The following is a 21893-nucleotide window of genomic DNA, read 5'->3' on the forward strand; positions in this document are numbered from 1 at the left end:
ATATATATATATATATATATATATATTTATTTATATTTATTTATTTATTTTGTGTGGGGCTGTTGTGTGTGTTTTCTTTTTATTGTGGGTAGTGGGGGTGGGTGAAGGGGGTATTTGGCCCCAACGGTGGTTTGTTTAGGGCTTGCGGGTGGGTAGCGGGAGGGCTTAACCCCTTCATGAACCCCTTCGCGAAGGGGTTAAGTGCACCCGCAACCCCCCCGCAAGCCCTAAACAAACAACAAGGGCCAAATACCCCCTTCACCCACCCCCGCTACACACAATAAACCTGTCACGGCGGCTTAACCCCTTCATTGCCTTAGCGGTTAGCCGCTAAGGTAATGAAGTGGGCTTTAAATGCATTTTTCCTGCCTCAGATGCATGCCGGGGGCCTCCGGTGTTGGTATTAATGGTATCAGCTCCGGAGACCCCCGGCATCAATCACAGCCAGGAATTTTTTCTAAGTGCCGATCTGCCGCTCATCAGCTGCCTCTCACCAGCAACTTGCCTACTTTTTGTGGCGTGCTGGATTCGGCACAAAATCGCCATTCTAGAGTGGCAAATAGCGGCGCAAAGTTACAGTGGCGGCAGGCGTGATACTAATGTACTAATAGTAAGCGCACTCACTGCAGCTACGGAACTGGTCTGTATAAACTCTTCCTTGAAGCTATTTGATGTCAGTGCTCTGCCTTGAAGCACACCAGATCTGTTTAGCCTAACAGCTTAGTTAGTATACCTTTCACATTTAGGCATATCCCTTGATTTTTTGAACTGTAGCCTGTGGGCTGTTGCTGGACTTTTGTTGTGTGCCCACTCTAATCCCCTGGAAGGTTAGATCAAATTACCATTGCTCTTTGCTTTAGTGTTACCTCTGGACTGAGCTAGTTAACCCCTTGGGTGAATACATGCATAGATCATTGCACAATTGTTGGTGCTTTCTTGGGAGATTTGTACAGGGAATTGGGAAGTACCATTAGATACCTAGGGGTCTATGCACTAAGCAGCAGAAAATTGCATTCGCCAGGGTTTGAATTAGCCATGTTTTTGGCGTGTTAACCTCGCTGTATGCAGGCTGGGCCGAATCCCTCGCGAATGAATGCACCACCACCATTTGAAATAATGGCAAGTAACCTGTGGCAAGACAGGCTGCCTGGCGAGAAGCTGCCGAGAAGCCATCCCCTGCCGAGATGTGTCTGCAGCAGAGAGAGATCCGCCGCTCTCTCTGCGCAGATTTTTGGTCTTGTATGGTGTACTTTAGGTCATGGTGAGGCTTGCTTTTGTATATTGTATTTTTTGGTGTACTTTTATTTTGTCTGATGGTAACTTGTTCTGTTTAACGATTGCAATAGTTAATTGTGTAATTGGTATGGATGGTATTTTAATTGTTTTGGGATGTGATTAATGAATGCTAATTGATTTATGGTGACTTGCTTGGATTTAATAGTATACTTGTTTGTATTTAATGGTATTTTGTTTGGAATACTATATTGTTAACATTGATTTGAAGAGTGTACATGGTGCATAGATTGTATGCATCATGTATACAATGTAAAGGAATGTTTTGATTGGCATTTGATGCTTTAGATTGGAAGATGAGATTTTATTAGGAAATAGTATCTTCTTTGACTGTGGATGATATGGAGAAGTGGTATTTTTATTAGAGCATGTTTTTGATAACCCTTAAACATTTATTTGTATATTGGTTCATCATGTGTGTGTATATTTATATATAGAGAGAGTTGCATGATGAAGCCACTGTATAAATTAATGGGTGAAAGGTGGGTATCGGGCAAGGGTGGCTTAACCCTTTAATTACCTTTGTGGTTATTATCCGATACGGTGATTAAGGGGTTAATTGATCGCAGAATGTAATTGCTATGTATTGGCTATGTGTTTTGTTGGCAACGGAGGACAAGGATGTTGCTGGCGAGGGGGCTTCTTATTGATGAGGTCAGTAGAACTTTATTTATGTTATTATGTTAGTTAATGTGTTTAATAATGGGCAGATAATCTATTATCCATATCTGGATAATAGTTATTTGGCACATTATTGTACTGTATGTGTTGTGGGGGGGGGGGGGAATTGATGTATTTAATGTATAGGTCAGGTTTATTTTTTTAACATACAGGGTTTGTTCCTTTTGGTTCCACCTGCGGTATCCTCGGGCTTCTCACGGGTATCAGGCTGCGTGGTCCATGGGGGACACCTGCGGGGAAGAACCGGTGGCCTTATCCAATTTTCCCTCCCTCTTAAGCAGGGAATACAGCTTCATACATTTCTCATGTGTAGCTGGGTTTACAAAAATCACTTGGTAACACTTACTTGGTGTCACTTCAAAGATATAGTCCAATTCCATGGGACTGAAGCCAAATAACTTCTGTAACACCAACCAACTGAAGTTCAGGCGATCCATCCGGATATCATCATGCAGGGCAAACTGGACAGCATTCCTCCTCTGCATCTTCTTAATCTTTCTGTTATCAGCAACACAAAAACGCTTTCTCTTCCATCAACGTTGCAGGGCTTGCACCTCCAGCCCCAGCCAGCGGGGCCTCACAGCCATTTCGACCTTAATGGGTCTCATCAGTGTGGGGTTGGTTAACTGGCTATGCAATGAAGCAATGAGGATGGGGTTTACCATACTTAGTTAAATTATTGCTTCATACACTGATGAGACCCATTAAGGTCGAAACGGCTGTCTGTGGGTGGGTTTTCTGGCTATGCATCTTAACCGTGGCTGTGCTTAAAGCTGTGACCATGCAGCAAGCTTAAGCCTATAGGGAACCATGTTAAAAATGGTTTTGAAGCAAAAGGTGACACTGTGTGCCCATTTGCATGTCATTTCCCAGAATCCCTTGCTGCAGTGGAAGTGCTGTGTGCTGGGTGTTAATGGTGAAAGGCGGGGCAGCTGGCACTCTCATCAAAGTGAAATTGTATGGTGCCTGTCCTATAGAAATAAACAGAAAAAACCTGTATTCAGATGGTACAGCACAAACAAGAAACGTTGGTCTTGTTTGTGCTGTACCATCCGAATAGTTTTTTTTGTTGCCATTTATCCTTGAGTGCTGTCATTTGTCTTCCCTTGCTAGGGATAATCTCTCTCTCCCCTCTCTCTCTGCCCCACCCCCTCTCTCTCTCTCCCCCCTACCTAAAATATATATATATATATATATATATATATCCCATATCCCCCTATCTAATATATCATTCTAAATTGAAAGTTCCTAAAGATGTTAATAAGAAATTCAGAGGAACTTCCTAAAGATAGGTAAAATGAAGTAATATATATGTGGATCTAGATATAGAAGTATAAAAATATTCAAAACCACATTGATTATAAATCTTCACCAGAATTTGACGTAATGAATATCAGAACATCCATAACAAAAAACTATTTTCTCTTAATCAGAAATATAGTCATGAGATCATGAATGAGGCAAAATATAATGTTTAGAATCAAAGAAAGCAATTAAGATCCCACTCTTTATTTAAACCATATGGTAATAAAGTATTAAGGGTAACAATCCAAAATGTCTCTCTCTGGTTTAATAAATTCACCCTGTTACCTCCCCGTCTGGCAACAGGTACATGTTCTACAGGTAATGCAATGTATTTTAATGTATTCAGAAGAGCCTAGTGAGCAATGAAAACAAAAATTGAAACTGGATGATTCTTCTCCTCTTTAGAGATAAGTCTTAAATGCTCCATGACTCATATTTTTAGAGGTCTTGTTGTTAACCTCACGTATTATTTGTTACAACCACATATCAAAAGATAAATGACATAATTAGTTTGGCAAGTAATAGAAGATTTTATCATGACATTTCGTTTTCTCTTTATTCTCAAAGCTCTGAATTTTTTGTAAATATGGACATATCTTACGGCTGCCACATTTAAATGAACCTACTAAATGTGGAAACAAACTTTTATTGTAGCCAGGTTTTTGAGTACAGTATGAAACATACCAGGTGACAGTAAATTAACTAGTGTTTGTGACTTTTTAAATACAACTTTGGGGATTGAAGATACAATGTTTCGAATAAGTGAATCGAGAGACAAAACGCCTCAAAGTTTTTTTTAACTATTGAAGCGATAGCAGTGGCTTGATTACTGTATTGTATAATAAAGTAAGGAGGGTCAGACGTTGAATTATTAGTAGAAGTTTGTGTGTTCCTAGCTTCTCTATGCTCATTATAATTATTCCTATTGGTTGACGTGCCTGAGGAAATGAAATCCTTTCTATCAACTGGTAGTGCGTAGCAAAAGCGTCAGACAAATCATATTGATCATAATCCCTCTCAATAAAGCGATGCATAAGATCCTGCGACCTAAGGAAAAAATCGTCTAAAGAAAATTTTGCCGAAGTTGTAAGAATTGACCTCGTGGAATATCCCTAAAAAGGCGTCGTGCGTGGCAACTTCTGGCATGTAACAGAGAATTACGAGAATTTTCTTTACGATAGATGTCTGATTGAACCAATTTGTGGATATCTACATAGAGACAGAGGTCCAAAAACTGAATGTGATGATGATGATATTGATGGGAAGATTTTAAACCATATATATTTTCTTCTAAATAAGTAAAGAATAAGGTCTCCACAGAACCATTCCAAATAATCAACAGATCATCAATGTAACACTTATAAAGCAACATATTGTGACGAAAAGGGTTACTATCTACAAACACGTGGGACATCTCCCACCAACCCATGAATAGGTTGGCGTAGGATGTGGCAAAAGAAGTGTCCATTGCTGTTCCATGTGTCTGGAGATAGTAAGACCCATCAAAAAGAAAATAATTATGTGATAGCAAAAAATGAATACTGTCTAATAAAAAGACAATTGTAATTAATTAACTGTGATGTCATAAGGAGCTATATAAGATAACCGCCAGACCTACTTTTATTACTCCTTGAGAAAGCATCCTAGCAGTGTGCAATGCGTGGAAGGTCCATTTTGAAAATTTAACCTTGTCTATGACCTAATAAAGCAACAGAATATTTTTTCATCCAATCGGGTTCCCATGCTCATCTGTATTGATTGCAAGCGGTTGCTCCGTTCTTAACATTTCAATTGTTGATGTTGATAAACCTCCCGAATCTGCAAAAAAAGGATGAAAACAAGTATTGAGCATGGGTTGTGGGTGAACTAAGCAGGATCTGGAGTGGGATGCGCTGAGTTCGAGGTGAGATGAGATAAGCTGGGTGCAATGGGGATTGTTGCTCAGGTACATGATGCAGAATCAGCTTTTCTCTGTACATGAATGGCAAGGGTTTCGGTTATCTTCTTATACAACATCAGTCCCGGAGTCTTCCCCTTTGGAGCTTTTAGTGCTGCCATGTTTTCATCTCCCCCTTTAGTCTTTGTACTGTATGTCACAGGTCAGAGGTAGTCTTCAAGGAGCAGGTATCCTGCACTTTCTCCTTTGAGTTGAGAGTGGTAGAGCATGACGAAGGTTCCAGCGTTCGTAGAAGCTGCTTTGATCCATTGTTGAAGCACAAGAGTTCTGATCAATCAATATGGCAATACAATTTCCATGTGAATTTATGTACAGTGGCGCTGATGTCACAGAGGCAACATTTGGCAGTAGATGTTAGGCTGGGCTGAGTTGATGATTTGTTGTCTACTCTTTTAGGTGTCAAAAGTAGGTGTATACCTGTACTATTATCTTTACCTGTATAATAAAAAGAAGATGCAAAACTCATTCAATAAAGAATACACATTCATTAGTAGTTCAGTACATTCTGAATAGCAGCCATGACCAGCAAAATTAAAAAAGAAACTAGTATTACAATTATGCACATGTACAAGAAGGGATTCACAAGGGAATTCCAACTGTGCCTATGACAAGGGGGCATCCCAGTGACACTATGCTGTGTTTGGTATCATGCTCTTGGGCAAACAACTGTTCGTAAGATGGTCCGCAGGGTCAGAACTGAGTAAGTACAGTACTGTATATATTTTTGCTTCTGTTGTTTTCTTTCACACAATCACCCAGTATGCCATGAGATTGGAGAAAAGTTTGAGGATGTTATCTTTTCTGACATCAGTCGCCCTGGAAAGATTTTCATCTGTCGCATTTTGGGAAAAAAACAGTTTATCCCTGAATCCTTGGTCAAAGCCTCCATCAAAGCTTTATGTGTGGGAGCAGTCTCTAGACTTGGACCAGACCCCATAGTTGTATTTGAAGGTAAACGCGTTCCAGTTTCAATGTTGTGAGAAGTAGTACTCCAACTGTACTGTATCTGAATGTGACATTGCCCCTGTACCACAATTGTATTTTAGTTTTTTATCCACGTATCCTGGATAAAGTGTACTTCCAGAAAGCCATGATCACCAAGGCAGCACCATACACGCTAGATTTCTTCCCATTGGGTCACCGGTTCTTCCAAGACTACAATATAACACAGTGCATCTGTTACATTTATTAAAGACAGTGGACAAAGCTGGGTCTGAAAAATGCCAGAATAAGTACTATAACTTTTTAAAGCAATATTATACTATTAACTGTGCTGTACTCTGCTGTGGTGTAACCTTGTTTTCTTCTTGGCAATAACTGTACTGTTTATGTCTCTATATTTGCACATCTCCCGATTTGAACCCCAAAGAATTGGTGTGGCATGCACTGAAACATCATCTGAGAAAATATGTGGAGCCGCAAAACAAAGAAGAGCTAGAGAATGGGATCCTGAATTATTGGAATGAGTCTCTAACTGTGGAAACGTGCAATAATTACATTAATCATATAAATGTGTTACCAGAGGTTATTGAAAGAAACAAGATAACAACAGAAATTTCATTTTAATAAATAATTGCCTTGTATTTTACACTAAACCATTTTTGTTTTTCCATATTTCTTTTTTACTCTTCCAGGTACAAGTTTCAGTAACAGCTGACAAGTATCGACCACTAATGTGGTGTGAACGTCCTCATCAGATTTGAGTTATACATTTTAGTAAGCACAAATGTAAGCATTCAATAAATTGTAATATTACACAAGATAAAGCCCCTTAAAGATTTTTTACAAGCTTTATTGAAGTGAAACACAAAATAGTAGAAAAGTATTCTAAATAATTGTTTTAATGACTCCTTTTAGCTAACCTGGAGCAGGTATATTATGTGGAAATGTTTCAATATTACACTGAGGTATGACTTTTTCTGAAGACAACCCGACCCTCAAGAGGTGGGGGAGAGGAGGCTCACCTTCACACACAAATGAAAGCCTGAAAATATTGTAGGAACCGTTGCCACTATTATTTGCTGCTTGTGACTTTGTTTGCTTATAGGTACAGCCACGTGAGATTAGAAGATTGGTCGGGGGGATGGCGGGAAATACAGTTTTTGCCTACACTAATACTTGCATAAAGCATGCAAGTTATGCTAGTTAGGTCAGTATTGTGTCCAAATATTACACAAGATTACAGCCCCTTAAAGTTTTTTTACCAGCTTTATTTAAGTTGAACATCCAGTGTTTTTTACAAGCTTTATTTAAATGAAATACTAAGTGAAACACCCATCATTTGTATTTGTTGGAAGATTAAAGTATAAAAGTAGAAAATGTAAAGAATTAGAGTTTAGAGATAAAAAAAAACAAAGACTTTGTGAAATAATACAATCTTCATCAACCAGCATCTTTTTCTGTCTGTCTCTTGTACAGTTTCACCTGTAAAACAATTGTGAGATTATTTATTAATAATTGAGAAGAACTAGATGCATTAATTACACTGTGCTGCTGTAAACTGAATGCAATGCATTTTATTTATGCGCATGCGCGTTTTATGTGAACTGAATGGAATGTATCATTTGTGCACATGCACATTCTATGTAAACTGAATTTACCTAAATTATCCATCGGCAGAGACAGCAAAATTGGGATCGCAGCAAGTCTTAGTTGTGGTTCAACCCATTGTAGAAGTTGAAAGGGGTGTGGTGCATGTAGTTGCAGGAGTAATCGATCATCCCATTTTCACAGTTGGTCAGACTATACTCCTACAGGGGCTGCACAAACTCAGATGGAGGCAGATAGGTTAGAGAGGATAGGAAATGTCTATTCAAACGCTTTTGCCATCCAAGAGGGGTGTAATGCCGAGAACCCGCTTCTCATGCCGGCTCGCAGTATTCTAATAACGCACTCATTAATGCTTAAATCATGCAGAATACAATTCTTTAATCCTTTTTTGTTGTTGTCATAGAATGGGTACTTGCGACTGATATATTGATAGATGTCGGAGAGGTTTACCCTCTTATCAGAATTTTCCAGAATGGAAAAATATATCAGCGACCCATAGCTATAAGGTGGTCTAGACAAGGTTTCCTGATTGTATTCCCCTGCCAAGTAAAAACAGGCTGAGAAAAATCCTAGAAAACAATTGGGGAGGATGAGTCCCCCAAATCACAATATGTGCTGCAGAGTAATCCAACAATGTAACGTCCATATTCTTGATGCAAATCACTCCGGATAACAGAGTTAATTAAGTGGTAATATCAACCTTGCTTCACCCCTATTTGCGGGACAATGCCCTGTATGGGTGAAACGCGTTAGAGCGCACAGGGGACCTATTTCCCTCTTTTATTCCACTTTTTTGCTTATGGATTAAATAAAGGCTTTTTTGTACAGCACAGTCCATTCGCCATACTTTTTGCATGCAGTGCTCACTTTTTGCATGCAGTGCTCGCTGTTTCTTTCTCCCTGCAGAAGAACTTTTTGAGAAAAATCCTACTGTAACTTCTTTTGATTAAAGTACAGTATATACCTCTAGTTTCCTTTTTTACAGTACCATGTCAAATTTAACAAAGCAAAGCTATGTCTAGAACTAGACATTTGTAGTGACATTGTTACATTTTATAGACACACGTGAAGTTTTGGGCAGGCATGGGCAAAGGGAATTCAGCAACATCTGCCATGTGCAATAAACAGGCACAGAGATTTGAACCAAAATTCCCTTGGCTTCAGTACTAAGAGAGTTCTTTACCCCATTTTAAATATCCCTATGTCCCTTACACTTAAAAAAAAAAAAAAAAAAAGTCCTGCATCCTGGTTATGTTCCAAAAACATAAAAAGTCAAAATCATTATAATTGTTTAAAGATTTGTATTTTATCAAATTGAATTAAAACTTTTCTTTATTAATTTAACAGCACTATCCTTGGCTGACGATGGAAACCCTGGAGTGGGCATGGACCTCTTCCTTTGGTCGGAGTTGGAGGAGGGGTTAGGATCGGGCATCATCTGGGAGGTGAAGATAGTGGTATGTAAAGCGGCGCCGATCCTTACACAACTATAATAGAATTACCAAAAATATATACTTATTGTCCCGCAGCTAGAGTCCAAAGGAGGCTATTCAAATTCCTCCAAGAAATAGACAGTAGAAAATGCAATTTTCTATCATCTGGGAGGTGGATGAGGATTTCTCCTCCACCTACTCGTGCTGTAGGAGTAGGATAAAACTTTCTGGCTGCAGTTTAAAAAGAAAACAAGTTATTCAATGCACATTCTGCATCTGCAAACAGCACTTAGTACAGCACAATACACAGTCAACGATACTCACAGGATCAGTGTAGAGAATCCGCCAGTCCCCATATGGCCCCTAATAATTGCCTTCCCCCTCCTCCAGTCACCATGGGAGGTCATTGTCCCCATCCCCGTCCCCATCGGTGCCATGGCTTTGCCAGAGAGGCCATTCCCTGCTACTCCTCCTGCTGGTCGCTGAGCCATAGCAGGAGTAGCGTGTTCACTTGGCTAGTGTCTCGCTTCAAAATATAAGGTAATAGAGAGTTTATAAACACACACAATGTGCAATTATTAGAGTACTGTAGTTACCGTATTCACACACTTATCTGGTAGAGAAAGCTACCATCCAGATTCGGTCCATCTGGGTCCCAGTACTTTCTGGGGAACTTTTGATGCATGAATATGGGTATGTAAAGCGGCGCCGATCCTTACACAACTATAATAGAATTACCAAAAATATATACTTATTGTCCCGCAGCTAGAGTCCAAAGGAGGCTATTCAAATTCCTGAAAGAAATAGACAGTAGAAATGCCATTTTCTATTATCTGGGAGGTGAATGAGGATTTCTCCTCCACCTACTCGTGCTGTAGGAGTAGGATAAAACTTTCTGGCTGCAGTTTAAAAAGAAAACATGTCATTCAATAAACATTCTGCATCTGCAAACAGCACTTAGTACAGCACAATACACAGTCAACGATACTCACAGGATCAGTGTAGAGAATCCGCCAGTCCCCATATGGCCCCTAATAATTGCCTTCCCCGTCCTCCAGTCACCATGGGAGGTCATTGTCCCAGTCCCCATCGGTGCCATGGCTGTGCCAGGGAGGCCATTCCCTGCTACTCCTCCTGCTGGTCGCTGAGCCATAGCAGGAGTAGCGTGTTCGCTTGGCTAGTGTCTCGCTTCAAAATATAAGGTAATAGAGAGTTTATAAACACACACAATGTGCAATTATTAGAGTACTGTAGTTACCGTATTCACACACTTATCTGGCAGAGAAAGCTACCATCCAGATTCGGAACATCTGGGTCCCAGTACTTTCTGGGGAACTTTTGATGCATGAATATGGGTATGTAAAGCGGCGCCGATCCTTACACAACTATAATAGAATTACCAAAAATATATACTTATTGTCCCGCAGCTAGAGTCCAAAGGAGGCTATTCAAATTCCTCCAAGAAATAGACAGTAGAAATGCCATTTTCTATTATCTGGGAGGTGAATGAGGATTTCTCCTCCACCTACTTGTGCTGTAGGAGTAGGATAAAACTTTCTGGCTGCAGTTTAAAAAGAAAACATGTCATTCAATAAACATTCTGCATCTGCAAACAGCACTTAGTACAGCACAATACACAGTCAACGATACTCACAGGATCAGTGTAGAGAATCCGCCAGTCCCCATATGGCCCCTAATAATTGCCTTCCCCGTCCTCCAGTCACCATGGGAGGTCATTGTCCCAGTCCCCATCGGTGCCATGGCTGTGCCAGGGAGGCCATTCCCTACTACTCCTCCTGCTGGTCGCTGAGCCATAGCAGGAGTAGCGTGTTCGCTTGGCTAGTGTCTCGCTTCAAAATATAAAGTAATAGAGAGTTTATAAACACACACAATGTGCAATTATTAGAGTACTGTAGTTACCGTATTCACACACTTATCTGGTAGAGAAAGCTACCATCCAGATTCGGTCCATCTGGGTCCCAGTACTTTCTGGGGAACTTTTGATGCATGAATATGGGGATGCTCTGTGGGGTCCCGGCGGGCTCTGTGGGGCGGCTTAGTCATCAAGCTGCCATCTTAATAATAAAGCATTTCTAGAAATTTCTAGTGACATTCTTACATTGTATATTGTATAGAAACACGTGTTAAGTTATTGTGCCGTTCATAGACAAAGATATTCAGTGCAGCATCTCCCGTGCACATACTGAATTTCAATTACATAAATAAACCCCATAAATAATTCTCCAAGTTGACTGTAACTGGCTTGCGAGCGAGCCGTGGTGAACAGTTTGCACGCAGCTGTAATCTCGCACCTCGTCATGGTATCGAAAACAGTAAGTCTGATCAAATCTGTACATCCAGAGCCTGAAATATGGGTTTGGATGAGAGAGGAAACCCCATGTCAGACTGGGGATGGAGTTAGCACCACCTCAGGTAATTTGGCTTCAAAAGCAAGTACAATTCAGGCATTTTGGCAGTTAAATCATGCGGTCATTTTTAATAGACACGGTTTAGAAGATGTGATTTGCAAAAGAGAATAGGTTTTTTTTCTCACATTTCATTCCGCTACGTCTGAACATATCAAGTTGCATGGTTTGGCAATGACAACTTCAGAGCTAATAGAATAAGCCCCTTAGTATTTTCAGAATGATCCATTTGCTTTATAAAGTATTAAGCAATATATATTTTGTATTCTTCGTTATTATGATAAATATATCTGGTATGCATATGCTTATTAGAACTGAAATTAGATACTGCAGTTGTAATTACTAGAATGCATGAGAAAATATACCTTTTCTATTGGATGGTGGTGGATTTTTCATCACATCAATATGTTTTGCAATCTCTTTCTAGTTTGGCTTAATAGAATAAACTTACTCATATAAATGCTAAGCAATTTACCATTTAGCTAACAACAGTGAAAGCAGATAATGCAGTTAATTTGTACAGTATGCAATGCTTTGCAAGTCTTTCTGCAATAAGGGGGTATGACTAAGGAATGTAACTAAAGAATTCAAGCAACGTAATCAATATTATCTACTGCATATTCGTGATGTATAAAATCTTTCTGCAATAAGGGGGTATGACTAAGGAATGTAACTAAAGAATTCAAGCAACTTAATCAATATTATCTACTGCATATTCGTGATGTATAAAATCTGAGCTGTCATATTAACAGTAGCTGTAAAAGACCAGTGTATTTCTCAGGGCCAAAACTTATTGAGTATATTTATGATAATGCATACCAACATAACTCTAAATAGCACAAAATGTTAATAGTAATATATTGATAAAACTTTTACAAATTGAAGAAAGGACTGTGCAATCTGGTTACTCCAGTCTGGTGACCCTTTCCCCTCATAAGTATTCACAATTACTGCCATAACATATGTACTTGAGCTTTACTAGATGAAAAGTGCAATATACTGTATGAATGAGGGCATTTTAATTTAAAAATTATGTTAATAGTGTAATTTACAATATGTATCTGCCAACATAAATGTATCAATATAATTTGCTTTGCTTTACTGTGCGCATCTTGCATGAAATCTGCTTCACACGAAGTAAAAGGAGAAATTAGAGAAGAGTCCATTTTAGCTGCCCTCAAGAGAAATAGATGGTCTCATTCAAATAAACAGTTCCCCCTCCTTCCCCCGCCCCCCTCTTAACTTTTCTTACATAGGAAAGAAGCTAGAGATCTCCAGAGAAGGATCGCGATAATTTCAGCTCAAGTTATCCCGAGATACATACCTGTAAATTTCACCCTCCCCTTTTTTTACACACTGTTGGTCAGAAGCAGAGTGTCTCCAGAGAAGAATCGAGATAATTTCAGCTCCAGTGAACCCCTGAGATACATACGTGTAAACGTAGCTCCGGTACCATCCTCCTCAGGGGAAACCAAATGGCGGTTTCAATCTCCTGTGTTACACAGGCCAGTAGAAAGCCGTGGCATCATCTGTTGCAGCTTCAAAGTGGCCTCTATGACATGGAGGATTGAAACAACCAGGAAGCACTGACGCTAGTGTTCCAGGTATGTATCTCAGGAACCAGGTGGTCCAATGAGCTGAAAATAATCAGTTAGTAAATTACCCCCATAGTCACAATTATCTATTATGACAAAACTGCCCATCAAGAATTAAGCCGCAACTATAGTTGATTCACATATACACATTATACAAAATAATTTGTTTAAGATGTGACGGCTGCGTCATGTGACCGTCGTGCGTGCCACCGCCGGCATCATAATCGCAGCCTTAAACAGCAAAAACAGGTAAATATGAAATAAAATAAAGCTGTACTTACTGAAGTGGAATGACTTCTGGTAACCACCCCGTGAGTGCATGCAGAACAGTAAATTCTCCCAGTTCCTTTTTTGCAAATCCATTGGTACTATTTAGGGAAAATGCACAGATTAATGATGTAAGTGTAATTAATACAATAATATTAAATAGATAAATGATTGGAAAACAAAACTATTTTTGACCTTTAGTCCCCAATAGTCAGACAAAGTTATGTATGTTCAAGGATGTCTGGAGTCTCTATTCACAAAATATAATTCAACAAAAAGGCAGAACTGTACTAAAGCCCTATATACAAAAGGAATTTCCCTTAAAAAAATACAAGGTTTATATTCTTAATTATTGTGAAAGAAATTGTGAAAAACAAAAGGCTTGTGGCATATTTTGCTACAGTGGGTAGTCAACTTTAATGTCCATTGAATAAAAGGATGTCAGTAACCCTGCTTTATCTGTACATATTTCTGATTCTTTAAATGACTAACACACAGAACAAGTAAATGAAATGAAAGCTTTTGATATGTTCTCACACTGTATGCTCATTGCCAAGTCATAACCCAGAATCCCTGGCTGAAGTGGAAGCATTGTATAATAATTAAGGTAAGATGCAGAGCTGTATTTCCTTCCCCCTGGACCACCTGATATGGGTCTCTACATCATGAGGCGGAGGATATATGGCCATATTTGGTCATCTACAACAAGGGGGCTGAACAGTCTTACGTGTCCTGTCCAGCCCCTTTGATGTAGATGACCAAATATGGCCATATAGCTTCACCTCATGATATAGAGACCTATCATGATGTAGAGACCAATACAGTATAAGAGAATCTAAGTCATCCAGTGAGAAGCAAATACAGCCCTGCATCGTACCTTCAGCACTGCGGAGACACGGCTGCAGACGGAGAGATGGCTGCAGACAGCTGACAAGCTTATCTAAAAGGTAAGTACTGGTATTCTCTCCCTCCAGATGTCCCATTCAACCGAAGGATTACCTGTCACGCTGTGCTCACCACAAACAAGGCGGGACCACAGTGCTGAGGTGGGAAAGGATAAAACGCCACTAACAGCCATGTGGGCGTGTCTGGATTGTAAATTTGGTCGGGGTAGCCGGGTCGGGGATGGAGAGGTTCGGATGGTCGATATAATTGCCGGGTTCAGAGTAGGAGAGGTGCGGAACATTGCAGGTACTATTAGCCATGTTCGGGTTTGGAGAGGGTAAAGTCGTCATTGTCCGGTTGCCGAGGTCAGGTTTGGAGAGAGTAGAATGGTCCTTTGAACAAATGCCGAGGTCAGGTCTGGAGAGTTGTGGATAGCCTTGGAAAGCCGGTTCGGTACACAGAATAAGGAACAGCAAGACAAGGCAAGACTGCAGCGTGGAGGTGTGTGCAAGGTGAGGACTGTGAAAGGGCAGGGTACAGGTGCCGAAAGCATAGTTGAGTGAGGAGGTGGACCTTTAGTTAGAGCAAGCGTGCGTGCATCCGTGCGTGCCGCGCGCCCGTGATCAGCGCTATTAATAGTCGGAGGTGCATGTGCGCCAGTGCAGCGGTGGTTGACTGGCTTGAGAGGAGGCGGGAGCGAGCGGTGCTGAGGAGCCCGCGGTGGTGAAGGTGAGTGGGGAGCACACCGATGGCGGCGGCGCTCCCTGAGCCTCACATTAACACTGCGAGGTCCCATTCACAAGCATGAACCCCCACAGCGTTAATCCTTCCAGACTGCAAAACTTGAAGTTCTTGTGGCAATCGCAGCCCCTCTGCGGCCACAAAAACAGTAAGTGTTACTACAGCTATGTTACAAAAATGTCATATCTGGAAGCAAAGGAAGAAATAAATAGGAGGTGAATTCAAATAAACATACTCTACGCTTGCAAGCTTGATGATAGCTTTGGACAATAACAATGGCCACAATTCAGCTTCACAGATTGTTGCTGGAAGTAACAACTTGTTGTTGTCATTGAATGGTAAGGTGTCATCCACAACTATCTTGCGCCAGCAACCCTTAGAATGAAAAAGAAAAAGCAATAAAAATATGTACAGGAATAGAAACAGTGATTCAGAGCAAGTTATCCATCTCTCCTACACTAAACACTCCTATTGTTTTCCTGCTGTGGGTCGACTAAAACTATTGAAGACTTAAATGAAGAGAAGACACTTAGATTGCATCTTAGAAAACACAAAGAAACATTTTGTGACAGTTACTGCAGCCTGCACACTAATTTTGTAACCGATGTACTTCACTTATGACTTTGATTATTTCGCTTATTGGTATATATAAATATCATTGCCATGTACAGCCTAAACATATACTTTATTCTAAAACCTAATCTGCCTGCAAAACATATTAAATAGAGCATTCTCAAATGAAACTATATATGTGTGTGTGTGTGTGTGTGTGTGTGTGTGTGTGTGTGTGTGTGTGTGTGTGTGTGTGTGTGTGTGTGTGTGTGTATATATTGTGACAAACAGCTTACTCCGGGGTTCCGCCGCTTGTCCGGGACGGTTAGAACACGGTCTTTTAGGGTAGGTTAAAATGAGGAGGCGTCACGTACTGTTCCTTTAAACAGGCTGGGCCTGGTTTATTCAGTCCCAGGCACTGAGACTGCCACAGTGCATACAACAAAACACATCAAAACAAAAGCTGCTCACCTGAGCGATAACTTAACTTAGATTTCCCTAACTCAGGGTGGAAGTGGCTTTTCCACTTTCCAACAACAAAACAAGGTACTTTTGCAGACTTAGCCAAATGAACAGAACGATTGAACCTGTGTGGGGAAGAGGCTTCTCCCCACTGTGTTCAGCAGCCTTCCAGGCTCTGGAGAAGAGCCAAGAGCAACCAGGAAATCAGTCTTACATACCTGATTTCTAATTAGCATGACAGGTGACAGAAATCAGGCAGCCAGACAAACTCTGGTCTGGATCTCTCATCCCTCAGTTCCAGCGCTTGCCAAACTGTGGGATGGAGTGTATGTATTATAAGGCTGCACTCCCAGGCCAGACAGGATAGAAACTGTTCAGTATCCTGGGAGCCCTATATATGGAATTTATTACCATCCCCTGGTTTCTGTCACATATCCTCCCCCCCAGCTCAGACCCCGAGGGATGAGCGACCATGGATATTAGGGAGTGCATCCTTGACAACCCATCAGCATTGCCATGTTTGTGCCCTGACCTGTGTTCCACAGAAAATTTAAAGGGTTGTAGGCTTAGGAACCACCTGGTCACTCTAGCATTCTTCTCCCTGTTTTGACACATCCAGGTGAGGGGTGCATGATCTGTGACCAACCGGAATTTTCTCCCCAACAGGTAGTATTTGAGCGTCTCTACAGCCCACTTTATTGCGAGACACTCTTTCTCTACTATGGAGTAATTCTTCTCCTGGGGATTTAGTTTCCTACTTAAATAAAGGATGGGGTGTTCCTCACCTTGAGACTCCTGGGAGAGTACCGCCCCCAGCCCTACCTCAGATGCGTCGGTTTGGACTACGAACTCTTTGGAGAAGTCAGGTGTGACCAACACTGGTTGGGCACAGAGAGCTTCTTTCAGGCTTCTAAAGGCCTGTTCGGTTTCGGGGGACCACTTTACCATAAGCGGTCCTCTTGCTTTTGTGAGGTCGGTTAGTGGGGTTGCCTTAGTTGCAAAATTGGGAATAAACCTTCTATAGTACCCAATTAACCCCAAAAAGGTCCTTACTTGTTTTTTTGTAACTGGCCTTGGCCAACCTTGTATCGCCTCCACTTTGAGTGTTTGGGGTTTGAGTAAACCTCTGCCAATAGAATACCCCAGATACTTGGCCTCCTCCAGACCAATGGTGCATTTAGCGGGGTTAGCAGTTAGTCCAGCAGACCGAACTGCGTCGAGCACAGCTTGGACCTTTGGAAGGTGGGATTGCCAATCTTCACTATGGATTACCACATCATCCAGGTAGGCAGCAGCATACCGAGCATGTGGTTTTAAAATTTTATCCATCATTCTTTGGAATGTGGCGGGAGCTCCATGTAAGCCAAAAGGCAGCACCCTATACTGAAAGAGGCCATCTGGGGTTGAGAAGGCTGTCTTTTCTTTTGCCCTTTCTGTGAGGGGAACCTGCCAGTACCCTTTTGTTAGGTCTAGGGTTGTGAGATATCAGGCTTTGCCCAGTCTCTCTACAAGTTCATCTACCCTGGGCATAGGATAAGTATCAAATTTTGACCCCGCGTTTAGTTTCCGGTAGTCATTACAAAACCTTGTTGTACCATCTGGCTTTGGGACTAAGACTATAGGGCTGTTCCACCCACTTTGGGATTCCTCAATTACGCCTAGTTTTAGCATTTTTTTAACCTCTAAACTTATAGCCTCTCTTTTGGCCTCTGGGATTCGGTACGGTTTAAGGTTAACTCGGACCCCCGGTTCAGAGACTAGGTCATGTTCAATTACGCTAGTTCTACCTGGCTGTGTAGAGAAGATTTCTTTGTTTCTTCTCACTAAATTCTGAACCTCTTGTTTCTGATGAACGGACAGGGTTTCAGCTATGCTAACCTCTGGGTCAGTTTCTTGACTCTCTGACGGACCTGGGGTTACTAGGGTTGACAAGACTTCTCTATCTTTCCAGGGCTTGAGTAGGTTTATATGGTAAATTTGCTCAGGTTTCCTCCTACCTGGCTGTCTTACCTTATAATTTACTTCTCCCACTCTTTCCAAGACCTCATATGGCCCATGCCATTTAGCAAGGAATTTACTTTCCACGGTGGGAACCAGAACTAGTACCCTATCACCTGGAAAAAAAATTCTGACCCTAGCACCCTTATTATACATATTCCTCTGTGCTTCTTGAGCTTTCTCCATGTGTTCCCTCACTATGGGTAGGACTGCAGCAATGCGGTCCTGCATCTGGGCAACATGCTCTATTACACTTCTGTAAGGGGTAACCTCGTGTTCCCAAGTCTCTTTGGCTATATCCAGTAAGCCCCTTGGGTGTCGGCCATACAATAGTTCAAACGGGGAGAAGCCTGTGGATGATTGGGGAACTTCCCTAATGGCAAATAACAGGTACGGTAACAAACAATCCCAGTTTTTCCCATCTTTATCGACCGCCCGGCGTAACATGCTCTTTAAGGTTTTATTGAACCTTTCCACTAAACCATCTGTTTGTGGATGATAGACTGAGGTTCTGAGATGCTTGATTTTTAGGAGTTTACATAACTCTTTTGTTACTTGGGACATAAATGGTGTTCCCTGGTCAGATAGAATCTCTTTAGGAATTCCAACCCGGGAAAACAGAACTACCAACTCTTTTGCTATGTTTTTGGCAGAGGTGCTACGTAGGGGAACTGCCTCCGGATATCGGGTAGCATAATCTAATATTACCAATATATGCTGATGTCCCCTAGCAGACTTTATTAGGGGTCCTACTAGATCCATAGCAATCCGGTCAAATGGTACCTCTATTATGGGAAGGGGTACCAATGGGCTGCGGTACGCCTTGAACGGGGCGGTGATCTGACATGCTGGGCATGAGGAACAATAATTCGTAATTTCTGCCAGAACCCCAGGCCAATAGAAGCTTCGGAGAACCTTTTCCTTTGTCTTTTCCACCCCTAGGTGTCCCCCCAATGGATGACTATGTGTGAGGTGTAATACTACGTTACGGAATGTCCGTGGTACCAACAATTGTTTAGTTGTAACTGATTTCCTTTTATCAAACCGATATACTAGGTCGTTCTCTACCTCGAAGTAGGGGTAAGCAAGTGACCTATCTGGTTGGCCAGGAGTACTATTCAGGTCCCGTATATTTCCCCTTGCTACCGCTAACGTGGGGTCCTCCCACTGGGCCTTCTTAAAACTCCCAGGACTGACCTCTAGGTCAGCGAGGGTCTTATCCGGTTCTGGGGTGGTAAGTGTCTGATCAACATCTTGATTTGGGGTATTCCCTACCAAAGTAGTGATGGGGAAGGGAATTTTACAGCACTCCTCCTTTTCCCCCTTCTTATTTGGGCCCTCGTCAACCTCCATTTCTGAAAACGGGAAAGGATTTATTTCTTCTAATACTTCGTTATGGTCCGCTATTGAACTCTGGGCGCTATTCTGAGCGGGGGACCACATTTTTAGAAAATGGGGAAAGTCGGTCCCTATTAACACATCATGTGCCAGTTTGGGTACAATACCCACCTTGAAATCTAAAGAACCAAACTCTGTTTCAAAAAAAACATCAACAGTGGAATATTCATGATTATCCCCATGTATACAACAAATTGCCATTCTTTGTGAACTGTTTCCCTGTTTCTTCTTAATGGGCAAGAGGTATTCGGACACTAGTGTGACCATGCTCCCAGAGTCCAGAAGTGCCCGAACCCTCTTACCATTAACCTTTACAAATGCCCACAGATGGTTATTCAAGGGGTCCTCTGGGCTAGGGCGCATACATTGGGACAACAGCGAATAAGGTTCCACGCTGTTGCATTGCATGGGCTCATCATTTAGTGGGCAGATTTTTGCTGTGTGGCCCCTCTCATGACAATTTACACATTTAGGTACAGTCTGTGTCCCACTTAGAGCCTTTTCCCGGCTCCCCATGTTGGCTATTGCCCTTAGTGTGCGAACCACTGTTGCTGGTGCTGCGTGAAGGTGGTCGCCGCTCCTCAGCTCCCCTTAACCCCGGTACCCTTTTACCGTCTCTGGAAGAGTCCTGGAACCTCGGGTAGTGGGGTTGCTCCATGACTGTGGGTTGCGGGTGCTCTTCTGCTGCATTGTACCTTTCTACGAGGGCCACAAGCTCATCCGCATTGTGGGGGTCACTCCGACTGACCCAACGGCGTAAGGCAGAGGGAAGTTTCCTCAAGAACTGGTCCATGACCAACCATTCCACGATGTGGCTTGCTGAGTTGATCTCGGGTTGTAGCCACTTCCGGGCGAGGTGGATGAGGTCATACATCTGGCTTCGGGTGGCTTTATCCATCATGAAGGACCATGCGTGAAACCTTTGGGCGCGAACAGCCGTGGTTACGCCGAGGCGGGCGAGGATCTCGAACTTCAATTTTGCATAGACGTTAGCTTCGCCTGGCTCTAGATCAAAGTAAGCCTTCTGGGGTTCGCCGCTTAGGAAGGGTGCGATTAGACCAGCCCACTCAGCTTCTGGCCATCCCTCTCTCTGTGCCGTGCGTTCAAACGTGAGAAGATAGGCTTCCACATCATCCGAGGGTCCCATCTTCTGAAGGTAGTGGCTTGCCCTGGTCATTTTCGGAACTGGGGCTGCCGCTGCCAGTGGAAGGTTACTGATAGTCTCCCTCAGGATCTCGAGTTCCTGCTGTAAGCCCTGAGCGAACCGCTGTTGCTCCTCTCTCAGCAAGCGGTTTGTCTCTTGCTGGTTTGTATTAGTCTCTTGCTGGGCTATTAACAGCTGTCGCTGGGTTTCACTCGCCTGTTGCTGAGCTTCATTCGCGTCTTTCTGGACAGCGACATTGCGTACCAGCGCACTCACCACGTCTTCCATCTTGTTTGGAGAGAGAGAAAAAAAAACTTTTTTTTTTTTTTTAAAGTTCTTTAACCCCCAGACCTTTTAGTGTTCTGCCCGCATTCTCCACCATATGTGACAAACAGCTTACTCCGGGGCTCCGCCGCTTGTCCGGGACGGTTAGAACACGGTCTTTTAGGGTAGGTTAAAATGAGGAGGCGTCACGTACTGTTCCTTTAAACAGGCTGGGCCTGGTTTATTCAGTCCCAGGCACTGAGACTGCCACAGTGCATACAACAAAACACATCAAAACAAAAGCTGCTCACCTGAGCGATAACTTAACTTAGATTTCCCTAACTCAGGGTGGAAGTGGCTTTTCCACTTTCCAACAACAAAACAAGGTACTTTTGCAGACTTAGCCAAATGAACAGAACGATTGAACCTGTGTGGGGAAGAGGCTTCTCCCCACTGTGTTCAGCAGCCTTCCAGGCTCTGGAGAAGAGCCAAGAGCAACCAGGAAATCAGTCTTACATACCTGATTTCTAATTAGCATGACAGGTGACAGAAATCAGGCAGCCAGACAAACTCTGGTCTGGATCTCTCATCCCTCAGTTCCAGCGCTTGCCAAACTGTGGGATGGAGTGTATGTATTATAAGGCTGCACTCCCAGGCCAGACAGGATAGAAACTGTTCAGTATCCTGGGAGCCCTATATATGGAATTTATTACCATCCCCTGGTTTCTGTCACAATATATATATATATATATATATATATATATATATATATATATATATATATGTAACGGCTGGACCCCCCTTGTCTGACCCACCCAATCTCACTCTTTTAATCGTTGAACACTGCGTTCCTGTACATGGAGATCCACTCTGCGGGGCAGCTACCACATCCGTACAATAAACATGCCTTGTGCACCACCTTGTGTACCTAATGTAGATCTG

General features: G+C 42.2%; 1 protein-coding gene across 1 annotated transcript in view; it reads right to left on the reverse strand.

Moving 5' to 3' along the window:
- ADGB (androglobin) overlaps positions 1-21893 on the reverse strand; it is a 542000-nt gene that overhangs the window by 439153 nt on the left and 80954 nt on the right. Inside the window, exons 6-7 of the mRNA XM_075596533.1 lie at positions 15369-15508; positions 13522-13608 (exon numbers count right to left, since the gene is read on the reverse strand). Of these exons, the coding sequence (XP_075452648.1) occupies positions 13522-13608; positions 15369-15508 (227 nt within the window). The remainder of the gene's footprint in view (positions 1-13521; positions 13609-15368; positions 15509-21893) is intronic.

This window comes from Ascaphus truei, chromosome 4 (assembly GCF_040206685.1).
Source record: "Ascaphus truei isolate aAscTru1 chromosome 4, aAscTru1.hap1, whole genome shotgun sequence".
Lineage (NCBI taxonomy): Eukaryota > Metazoa > Chordata > Amphibia > Anura > Ascaphidae > Ascaphus > Ascaphus truei.